Here is a 12,685-nt window from a genome sequence, read left to right as displayed (position 1 = left end):
TTTCACTTTTATTTATTTATTCTTCTCCTACTATATGCTATCCCTTAACTTACACTTCATTTTACATATTAGTAGCTATAATTTTAATTATTTTGAACCCTACCTTTTATTGTAATTCATACTTTCTTTAACTCCTCACCCTAAGGTTGTCTGGAAGAAATCGCTGTTTTAGCGATAAGACCGCCTTTTGTGTCGTCCTAAATTGTATGTTTTTTATTTTATGTTCTACATCTGGGTACAATAAAGAGTATTATTATTATTATTTTCTATTCATTTATTTTGCTCAGCTAACCGGGTAGCTGGAAAGTACTGATAGCACGGGCCTAAGCCAAGTGACTATCAGCTGGGTTACTCGTTAGAGAGAGAGAGTGGTTTTGCGTTGTAGCTTGAAAGAGAGATGAGGGTATGTTTAAATTGATATGTTGGTGCGGGTTGTCCGCTTCACATTGTAGGAACTTCCTCACCAGTCTGCACGTGTTTAGTATCACTGCCTTCTGCAGCAGGTGGTAGGTGTTAGAGGGCAGGTTTAGAGAAATAAGGGACCGGTGGAGCTGTTTTGGTATTACTCCTGTTGTGGACAACACTATGGGGACTATGGTTACTTTTTGGAGATGCCAGAGGCGGGTTATTTCTTCTTTTAATTCTGTATACTTAGATAGTTTTTCTGCTATAGTAGTTTGTAAGTTGTGTGTATTTGGTATAGCTATGTCGATGAGATATCCAGTTTTGTTTGTTTTATTTATTAAAGTGATGTCTGGTCTGTTGAAGTGGATGGTTCGGTCAGTAAAAATCCCTCGGTCAAAATACAATTTTGTCGAAGGGTTTTCCAGGACAGTTTCGGGGATGTATTTGTAGTAGGGCACTATGGTGTCTACTAATTTGTATTGGTGTGCTAGTTTCTGGTGTATCACATTAGCGACTTGATCGTGTCTATGTTTGTAGTCTGTCTGGGCTATTGATTTACACGCGCCTGTAATATGCTGGATGGTTTCTGGTGAACTATTGCATTTTCGGCATGTATCAGTGCTTAGGTTTTTTATAATGAACTTCCTATAATTTTTAGTCTCAAATACTTGGTCCTGTATTGCGAGCATGAAGCCTTCAGTCTCCGGGAAGAGCTCACCTCGTTTAAGCCATGCGTTCGACGTTTCCTTGTCGACATTAATTTGGCTTAAATCTTGGTAATGTCTTCCGTGTAAAGACTTTTGGCTCCATTCAAGTAGTTTGGTTTTGTTATCCATGACTTTTTCGTTTTTCTGTTCGGATTTGTCTTTTAAATTTAGAGGAGTAAATTGGTTGTCGTTGTTTGCTATCTGTTTATGAAGTGTAGAAGATTCTGCCTTGCTGAAGAAATATTGTCTAAGGGTTGTTATCTGTTTATTCTTGCTGAAGAAATATTGTCTAAGGGTTGTTATCTGTTTATTTTATTATAATTATTATTATTATTATTAATAGCAGTACTTTGAAAAACTTATTCGAATAAAAAAAAACGTAGTATAAGTTGACGATGCGCTACGCCGTAGCGTATCTTAGCATAAGTACCTTGTAGCATCCGTTGCAGCCCGTAGAATCGTAGCAATCTGCGTAGCAATGTTTTTTTTTATAATATGGGAGTAACCGACGAGCATGCAGTCCACCTGATGGTAAGTGGCTACTGCCGCCCATGGACATGTGTATTTAACCCCAGATGGGGTTAGATATTCCTACCTGAGGTCGGCCACAGATGCGCCGCTAGCCCTGAGGACTAAGCTGGAACGCCTCGGAAAAGTATGTTTCCCTTACCACCCTTCAAAACGGAACACAGCAGCGCTTAACACTGCTGTTTTATTACATTAGGCAGAAATAGGTGTGGAGGTGGTGCTGCCGGAGTCGAACCACAAAGGGTTCTACCGCCTTCAAAATTTGTATGCCAGTTACTTAAAGTTCGTTTTTTTTTAGTTACAAAAACGCTTTCTACATCTATAACCTTACTTAAGTTTCTGTATATCGTAGCTAGCATACACACAAATAAAGATAAATACCACACCATAACATAACATAAACACCCAGACCTAGACCCAGACCAGTACCCTTACCATGTTTGTAATATGTTTTCAAAACATCCCACAATTTTACGTTACGTTTACTCAATCCATTATTCGTTCCGTTTGCTTCAGTAGACAGAGTAAACGTAACAATAAGTAAGTGCTCAAGCCTTTTTTTCTACCTGGAATGTTTGCAAAAAAGAGAGACAAGACATAAAGCGCCATTTTGTCAATTTAGACATTTAATGTTACTGACACTACAGTTCCGATACAATCCGCTAGGGGTGCTGATTGGAAATTGTATGCGCAAATACGTAAACAAATACCAAAACAGTCATATTTGTCAAAACGTAAAAACTCATGGAAAGGGTACAGAAATATAAATTTTTCATTAGTCCTTGGACAAAGATCGAACCCGAAACTCTCTTCAAGTCAGACTGGCAAGGTGATTCCTCTGCAACGCGAAATTAAATTAAATGCAAAAACTAAGTTGTTCCTTTCATATTGTTTTTCAAAGTGGCGTTTTTATTAGTCCTATTTTTGAACAAAGAAGAACTTTTACTCTTTGTATTTTCAATTCCATTTGTTCATACGAAAACTCGGATTAACGGACATACTTTCCGTTATGCACAACACTTTTACCAATTCAATACGCAAATGGAAAAGGATTTATCGTGAATATAAAAATATCTGTAAAATCTCTGACTTTTGACTTGACTTCTGACTTTTAAAGAAAAAATATTGTATTTTTTTCGGAATTTTTTGTATTTTTTTGAGGAAGTTCATACCACATCTTGCATGTCCATGACAAGAACATTATTAAAGACGTCCATGGGCAGCAGTTTCCACTTACCACAAGTGAACTGCATGGTCATTTGCTACTTTAATATAAAAAAGAGGTAATTAAATTCCAACTCAATAACGGAATAAAGCCATTAATGGCTATGACATGATGGACACTCTGAAATACGAGTAACTTCATTAAAATTTCCTCTTGCGGGAAAAATGGGCTAAAAGCCTGAAAGCCTACGATATCACACATACGTGTTGGCATAATCGAAGTGCTCCAATGATCCGTTTATTGTATTATGGACCTTTTTACTAGTTATTACTTTTTACTAGTTGTTGCTAGTAAAAAGATTACGCTGTAAAATTACATTTGAGATTTATAAAATAATAGTAGTACAGGTAGTAATTAGGGAGTTAGTGTAAAACTAATGGTATGGTTATTAAGTTATTATTAACGAGTTGCGTATGGTTCCATTTGTTCCATACAAATTAAAAATATAAACAAATATATAAACGTTGTTCATGCCTATAATTGGCACTCATACGACCCTTATTATTATTAATAGTACTATAGTGTACTTCTAAGTACTATATAATGCATTGCGTGTGTTGCTGTTGGCATGTAAATAAATAAATAAAAAAATCAAATTTGTGGAGTCGTAGCTCTTATTTCTCGGCCGTTATCTTTCAAAAGGGATGTAAATCGTTTACTCGATTCGTTCTAAATGGTATAAAGATATATGTTTTTTTTGTATTTTCTTTCTTTTGTTTTGTTTTGTTTGTATGTTTTTTTGTACTAACATAGGATAAGTTACTCTGTACTAACGCTATATTATGGATCATGTGTGGTCTGAAATAAAAATTATGATTATTATATTATTATTAAAATTAAAAGAAACATTGTTGTTCGTCGCACAGGGAAGTAACAATAATTATGGTCTGATACTAAATTATCTACAACCTTTGAACCAAAAATAACGAAGGTAGTAACGAAAGTAGATCAAAATTAAGTAACAAATTTTCTTTTATAACTTTTTCCTAGTCTAGGAAATTTATGTCAGAACATTTTGACATTATTTCTGGGTCTAAATGTCTGTGTGTTCCTCTTAGTGTGTGTCCATGGAACCCACGACTCAGGCAATCCTATTGAGGGGCTGTGAGTGTAGAAAGATTTTGTTTAAATAAGGTTCTATATTCGTCTATATTTTTGAAAGACAAGTAGTGTGAACGTTCCCCTATCACATAAAGTGAACAACAGTAATACATATTTACTTCCCTACAATATTGCTTCCCTCAAATAATTCAATATTAACACATACGTTACATGCACATACGAGTAGTACGTCCATACATACACTTGAAGCTACAACACAGTGAACGGGTCGCACAAAGCGTATCTGCCACGTATTACATTTCAATGGGAATCAATGCCCAAACAGACGGTAGAGAGGTGAAAATTAATAATCCCTTTGAGCTACTCACAAAGCATGGACAGCCGTCCCCCTTTGTACAAACATCAATAACTACACTATGTCGACATCTCATGGATGTAGTGACACCAACTTTCATGGTATTACTGAGACACTTAATAATCAATTATATCAGACACTATAAGCAAAGGTATAGTCCGCGTAAAACTGAAATGAATCGCGTCGCCATAGTAAATTGTATGACTACACCTGCTCGCAACAACTTCAGAGCGGACTAGCAGTTTGGCGGAGGCTATACAAAAGTATAATTGATTTTTTCTTTAGTTTGTCTCTTATCGTTACTTCCCAGAATTTGATTCTTATACGCGACACTATACGGTGATGGGATAATACAGCGTGTTTTTTCTTCAAAATGAACTGGTTCGATTCTCGGCTAGGGAAACAGATTTAAAAAAAATTATTGACGCAGTTTTAGTTTTTATCAAAATCGACCTCGTGACTTCTTTCAGCATTTTTCGCTAATCCTTAAGTAACAAATTACACTAATAAAGTAATTTACAGTATATAACAAATATACATAAAAAATACAACAACAGTAGGCAATTTACAATAGAAGCAAAAACATGCCTGCTCTTAGGCCACTAGAGACTTCGACAAAACGATATACGATATATATCCCTGGCTACACCGACCTTCCAGTACCCTTAGTACGAGTTTTTACGTTTTTACAAAAATTACTGTTTATGTTATTGTTTACGTATTTCCTACACTATTCCAATCAGTTCTGATACAATCCGCTAGGGGCATTGATTGGAAATGTATGGGCAAGTACGTAAACAAATACCAAAACAGTCATTTTTGTAAGATCGTAAAAACTCATACTAACGCTACAGAGCTATCTAATGTAACTTGCAAGCTCAGTGGTATGTGCCTTCGAATGATGCCACCCAGTCGCCATTGAAAGACATTTTAATTATTAATAAACTAGCCTCTAAACCGGCAGTACGTATTTTATTTAAGTATATTTCTTGGTCAAAATCCCGAAATTAAATATATGTATTATCAAGTTGAGTTGAGGGCAAGAGGCCCCGGGGGCGAAGTCCAATGCGTTGGTCTGACCAAATCCGCACAAATCTCGACACTATGGTATACAATGCTCTACACATAGCCAAAAATAGAAGCAGATGGCGCCAGATCATAAAGAGAAAGATGCCTAATGGAGACCACGATTCTCAGCATTGAGGAGAACGATTCAAGGAGGAGGAGGATTATCAAATTACTGTTTTATAGGCTTGAAACCAAAAGTATATCGTAACTACTAACCTACGTAACATCATCGTATCATTACAGGTTGTTTTAACCTAAATCAATAGCCTATTTATAATTATTTTTTAATTATTTATTTATGTCCAGGATTTCTTACGGAAAGCCTGGCCACCTGAACCCAGTGCATACATGTTAGCTCTCTAAGCGTAAATACAACTAGCTTTGATGTCGTAAAATCAACAGAAATCACAGGTATTTTCCAATAAAGTTGGCTCTCGATATCATTCAATACCTTTGAAGCGCAACCGAACCGTGGTATTATCGATATAAAATACCTTTAATTGGAACATGCATTTTCGGTTTCCCGAATTCATTTTGAATATCATTTTAGTATCCAAAATTTCCTCAATATTGAATTTGAGCGAGAATTCCCATTGAATTCGCTCAAAATGTTGTGGATATTACATTTCAACTGAGATTTCAGTGTAAATAATTCTTATATTTATACCGTTGTTTTGCAATGCAATGTACATTGAAGGTATTTAAAAATAAATACTGAAGTGACTATTCTGTGGCTACAAAACATTTTTTTAAATATTTGTTAAATTTGTTAATTTTATATATTTTTGTTCATCATGCAAAACGGTTTCATAAATTTTATGAGGAATTTACTCTAAATACATCCTATCCTATCCTACTTAATATTATAAAGCTGAAAGTTTGTAAGGATGTGTGTATGTTTGTTACTCTTTCACGCAAAAACTACTGAACGGATTTTCATGAAACTTTGCAGTAATATAGCTTTGATATCAGAATAACATAATAAGTTAAAATTTATAGTGATTTTTATAATTTGGTGATAATCTATATACAGGGTGAATTTTTAAAACGGGCCTTCAGGGCCAAATCCGAAACTACAAGGATTAGCGAAAAATGCTGAAAGGAGTTACGAGGCCGATTTTGATAAAAACTAAAACTGCATCATTACTTTTTTAAAATAACTTTTTCCCTAGCCGGGAATCGAACTAGTTCATTTTGAAAAAAAAATACACCCTCTATATTATTCCACTATCTGATAGTGTTGCTTATAAGGATCAAAATCTGGGAAGTAATGATAAATGACAAACTAAAGGAAAAGCCTCAATTTTAAGAAAATACATATTTTTTTATATTAATTTGGCAGTTAAGTTCCCGCCATTCATCAATTTAAACATTTCGCGTATTAACAATTTTTTGGCTCAATGTTTCAAATCATTCGAAATGGACGTTTTGTTCTTCAAGAATTTATATTTTTATGTCCGACTTAGTTAAGGTTACTTTTTGGACCATTATAATAGATTTAACTTGCTATGGGCGGAGTTTCGTTTAATACAGATGTAAAATTGACAATTTGCGAGAATGTGTTTTTAGAGTCAAATCCGAGTGATAACTAAACAAAGAGATATAGAAAATTATATTTACTGTTGAAACGTAGTTATAAACAACAAACAATAAGAATTTACTATTTAATCACTTATCTATTTCTATTAAAAAATAAATCCTAAAAACGGCGGTAATTTACTTGCCAAACTATTACTTTCTCATACTAAGCCGTATGTCATGGTTATAACATCGAATAATTAGTCGATTAACCAACAAATTCTTCAATGGTATGACTTACGCATGTCTCTAAAGAATTACACATAAATCATTTGTTATGTATAATCCTTAAGGATTAGTATGGCAATGTATGGAAAAATATGTATTTTCTTCAAAATTTTCCTTTTCCTTTAATTTGTCACATAACATTACTTCCCAGAATTTGATCCTTATAAGCGACACTATCAGATGGTGGAATAATATAGAAGGTGTAATTTTTTTAAAAATGAACTCGTTCGATTCCCGGCTAGGGAAAAAGATATTTTAAAAAACTAATGATGCAGTTTTAGTTTTTATCAAAATCGGCCTCGTAACTCCTTTCAGCATTTTTCGCTAATCCTTATAGTTTCGGATTTGGCCCTGAAGGCCCGTTTTAAAAATTCACCCTGTATATAAAAGCGAAAAGATACTCACGTTCAAAACGTATTAATCAAGGTTTTGACTAAACTACTGAAGCTACAATCACGAAATTTGAAATATAGCTTCATTTTATAATGTAGATGCGCACTAAGAAGGGATTTTTTGATATTCCACCGTTAAGGGGGTTAAATGGGGGTTGAAAGTTATTATGAAAGTCCGTCAGTTTTAAAGCAAATGGATGAAAATTGGTATTTAGCTTTCTGATTTAAATTAATAAAAATCTAATCTAAGGGTTTTTCCAAAATCAACCCTAAAGGTGGTTAAATAGGGGTTGACAGCTTATTTAAAATTTTGCCATTTTGAAAGCCAGCACTATTAAAGTTAGCCATTGCTTTACTGAATAGATATAATAGAACTTTAGTTCTACCGTTTTTGGAAAATCAACCCTTATGTGGGTTAAATAAGGGTTGTAAGTTTGTATGGAATTCCCCCAGTTTTGATGTAAACTCTATGAAAATCGATATTTGGGTTTTCGATTAAAAATAATTAAATACCTCTTTCACCATTTTTAGGAAATCAACCCTTAAGTTGGTAAAATAAGGGTAGAAAGCTTATTTTAAAATTTGCCAATTTGAAAACCAGCACTATGAAAGTTAGCCATTGCTCTACTGGTTAGATATAGTGGAACTTTAATTCTACTGTTTATGGAAAATCAACCCTTATGTGGGTTAAATAAGGGTTGTAAGTTTGTATGAAAATTCCCCAGTTTTGATGTAAACTGTATAAAAATCGGTATTTGGGTTTTCGATAGAAAATAATTAAACACCTATTTCATCATTTTTGGAAAATCAACCCTTATATGGGTTAAATAAGGGTTGTAAGTTTGTATGAAAGTCCTCCAGTTTTGATGTAAACTGTATGAAAATTGGTGTTTGGATTTTTGATGGAAAATAATTAAACACCTATTTCAACATTTTTGGAAAATCAACCCTTAAGTTGGTAAAATAGGGGTTAACAGCTTATTTTAAAATTAGCCAGTTTGAAAGCCAGCACTATGAAAGTTAGCCATTGCCTTACTGGTTAGATATAGTAGAACTTTAACTCTACCGTTTTTGGAAAATCAACCCTTATTTGGGTTAAATAAGGGTTGTAAGTTTGTATGAAAGTCCCCCAGATTTAATGTAAACTGTACGAAAATCGGTATTTGGGTTCAAACTCCGTTAATTCGCAAGCAAGGACTATAAAAATTTGCATTTGGCTTTCCTGTTGGAAATAATAGAACTTTTTTAACACCATTTATGGAAAATCTACCCTTAAAAGGGTTAAATAGGGGTTGAAAGTTTGTTGGGAAGTCCGCAGATTTTGAAACAATGTCTATGAAAATTGGTATTCAGTTTTCTGATTAAAAATAATAGAATACCTATTTTACCATTTTTGGAAAATCAACCCTTAACTTCGATTAATAGGGAATAGAACTTTTAAAATCCGTTAATTTGGAAACAAGGATTGTAAAAATAGCATTTAGCTTTCTGGTTCGAAATAATAGAGCTTCTTTAATACCGTTTCTAGAAAATCTACCCTTAAGAAGGTAAAATAGGGGTGGAAACTTCGTTTAGAAGTTCGCAGATTTTAGAGCAAAGTCTATGTAATTTAGTATTCTGCTTTCTGATTGAAAATAATAGAACACCTATTTCACCGTTTTCGAAAAACTAACCCTTAAGGATGTTTATATTTTCTCATAAGGCACAACCCACGCGGACTGTAATATTCCATGAAAATACGTTTGCATTTGATTCGTCAAAGTCCTATTCAAATCGATATGCAATATTTTTGGCATCGAAATTATTCGTATTCATCGGACTATTATTGATTGATAATACTGTTAGGAATATCGTCAGGAAATTATTTAAAAACAACTTTTTATAATCTGAGAACTTTTCTAAATAAATGAACAGAAACCCGATTAAACGCAAATGAGTAACAAACTGGCAGAGTAACGTTATTCACAAAGATCGGAAAATAACTACTCAGTAGACGATCTACAGTGCCCTTTTATACGCCCACTTTTAGTTAATACCCGCATTTGATAGTTAAAGTTTTTTACTCTTACCATCACTCCTAACAATACTATAACACTAGTACAGACAACTAGTAGTAGACAATTGGTATTAGGTAATAGAGGGTAACACCTAACGCGGTAGACAATGCCTTTTGTACCGAATAGTTGTTACTGTTTTAGTGCTTAAGTTAATATTGTTTTTTTTATAAATTTCATATTAAGTTAATAACATTTTGTCGACATAAATTATTATTAAAATTAGAAGTCTCCACTGCTGCGCTTGGGTCCCATTTAATAATGAGATGGTAGAGTAATTTGTGATTCGGTTCCGGAGTCATCACTTATATGGCATGGTATGAGTCCTTGGGTGATAGTGATGGGTGACCGCTAACCATCAAATGGATTAATTACTAAGGGAGGTAACATACGAGCGACAATAAGCTACTACAATGTTGGTGACCCCCGACCATCAGGGGGCCGACCGTCTGCTCGGTAACGACGCGACATGTACCGAACCACCCACTTAACAGTGGGGTTGGTCTATTTTTGATACTTGTTCATTCTATTATAATGTTTTAAATAACATTCTATTATTATGCATAAATATTACAAATCCAGGGGGCATTTGACCACCTGAGAATCTGCCCGGGCAAAGAGGGTACCCTCGAGACCCGAATTTCCTGCCCAACGCCCTTATGTTGACATTGCCGCAATATATGCTACTTCATACTGCTACTGTACGAACAACAGAGCACCAACAGTCGACGGTCGCCGACTGTAGTATTCAATGGTCAACGACAGTAGGTGGCAATCATCGGCACTGACAACCGTCATAAACGGACGCTCATATGTAACCTCCCTTATTTGCCACCTACGTTAAAAAAATAAAACGTGGAGCCAACATCAAAAATCACTTCTAATAAACCTTATGCCGGCATCGAAAATACAGTAAAATGTTATGTCGAGGGAAGTTAAGTTAGAAGGTGGTAGAACCCTTTGTGGTTCGACTCCGGCGGCACCACCGCCACACATATTTCTACCTAATAACAGCAGTGTTAGGCGCAGCTGTGTTCCGGTTTGAAGGGTGTGGTAAGGGAGACAGACTTTTCCGAGGCGTTCCAGCTTAGTCCTCAGGGGTAGCGGCGCATCTGTGGCCGACCTCAGGTAGGAATATCTAATCCTATTTGGGAATAATTACAGATGTCCATGGGCGGCAGTAGCCACTTACCATCAGGTGGACTGCATGCTCGTCTGCTACTCTTATATTATAAAAAAAAAAAAGTTAAGCCGTATTTATACCCCTAATTGAGACACGCTTGTCGACACGACTAATTAGCACCAATATGAGGGGTTAGCGAGTACGGGGCCCGTCTACACGGAGCTTAAGGTAAATTGCTTAATTGGGTGGCAATTATGTTATTTTTATGGCAATCTGTTGATAAGTATAAAGACTTTTAGATGGTAGAGCTATTTGTGGTTCCGGATATAACCTCACAATTATTTCCGCCCAATAACAGCAGGAGTAAGTGCTGATGTTTTCTTGTTTAAAGGTAATGGATAATTTCTTCCACTTCATTGTTATTCTATAACATTCGTTTTAAACTAAACATACTAAGACCCCATTCACATCTGACAGAAATTGCTGTTCAAATTATAGTTATAATCAAGCTGTGTGTCTGACCTAATATGAACAAAACTCGCTATTGTCGCTCAGTGTGAGCAGTACCCTTACCATGAGTTTTTTACGTTTTGACAAATATGACTGTTTTGGTATTTGTTTACGTATTTGCCCATACAAATTCCAATCAGCGCCCCTAGCGGATTGTATCAGAACTATAGTGTCAGTAACGTAACATTAAATGTCTAAATTAACAAAATGGCGCTTTATGTTTTATCTCTCTTTTTTGCGAACATGTGAGGCAGACAAAAATACTTGAGCACTTACTTATTGTTACGTTTACTCAGCCTACTAAGCAAACGGAACAGAATAATATATTGAGTAAACGTAACGTACAATTGTGGGATGTTTTGAAAACTCATGTTAAGGGTACAGAAGCGACAAAGTGACGTGCGTGCGACAAAGCGTGAAAACAAGGGACCAAGTGTCCGTTGGGGAGCGGTGAAACTGTTGGCCGATGAAATGTGAATAGACCCTAACTGTCTTTTGTCATCTTTAATACTCCATTGTCATCCATTATATCTCACATACTTGTTGATTTCGTTAGAAGTATTAAGTATTTTTACAAAAGATCCTCGATTTTTGGATATCCATGCGTCATATATACAATAAAGATTGTGAAATACTTTCACCTCGTTACAAAAGAACGTCAACTTAAATTGGTTCTTTAAACTTATACCCTTTTAGTTTTAAATTTTACTTACCCCACTTCAGAGACTAATGTTTTTCGGACCCTACAGTGCTTGTCGGATTTTAACATATTACTACAATGTTGTTGTATTCATCTCAATTTTGTAGTATCGTATTCTATATTACATTCATTTCCATGCAATAATTGTAAGCACTCACATTTTCAAGGTGGTAGAACCCTTTGTGGTTCGACTCCGGCGGCACCACCGCCACACCTATTTCTACCTAATAACAGCAGTGTTAAGCGCTGCTGTGTTCCGGTTTGAAGGGTGTGGTAAGGGAGACAGACTTTTCTGAGGCGTTCCAGCTTAGTCCTCAGGGGTAGCGGCGCATCTGTGGCCGACCTCAGGTAGGAATATCTAATCCTATCTGGGGTTGATTACAGATGTCCATGGGCGGCAGTAGCCACTTACCATCAGGTGGACTGCATGCTCGTCTGCTACTCTTATATTATAAAAAAAAAAAAAAATCTAACTCATAATAATGTTGTAGTAGTAATTATGTCAGTGATAGCCTAGTGGTTAAGAAAATCTGCCTCTTGATCAAAGGATCCGAGGTTCAAATCTCTGATATTTCAAAGTTATACGAGTATGTGTATTAGAAATTAATTATCACTTGCTTAAGCGGCGAAGCAAAACATCGTGAGGAACACTGCATAGTACCTCAGAAGTCTGCCATTTCGCACTTGGCTACGCAATGGACTAACCTAATCCTTCCCATTCTGAGAAAAGACCCATGCCCAGCAGTGCGA

At 35.4% G+C, this 12,685-nt stretch overlaps 1 protein-coding gene across 1 annotated transcript; it reads right to left on the bottom strand.

Moving 5' to 3' along the window:
• Positions 1 to 323: 323 nt before the first annotated feature.
• Positions 324 to 1,241, bottom strand: LOC140746604 (uncharacterized). Its single transcript, XM_073078728.1, has one exon. It carries the CDS (start codon positions 1,239 to 1,241, stop codon positions 324 to 326), a length of 918 nt encoding a protein of 305 aa, XP_072934829.1.
• Between the last annotated feature and the right edge of the window lie 11,444 nt (positions 1,242 to 12,685).

Source organism: Epargyreus clarus, unplaced genomic scaffold (assembly GCF_041222505.1).
Source record: "Epargyreus clarus isolate Ecla_fem2 unplaced genomic scaffold, WU_Ecla_fem_2.2 ptg000013l, whole genome shotgun sequence".
In the NCBI taxonomy this organism is placed as follows: Eukaryota; Metazoa; Arthropoda; class Insecta; order Lepidoptera; family Hesperiidae; genus Epargyreus; species Epargyreus clarus.
This window is presented reverse-complemented; position numbering and strand designations above follow the sequence as displayed.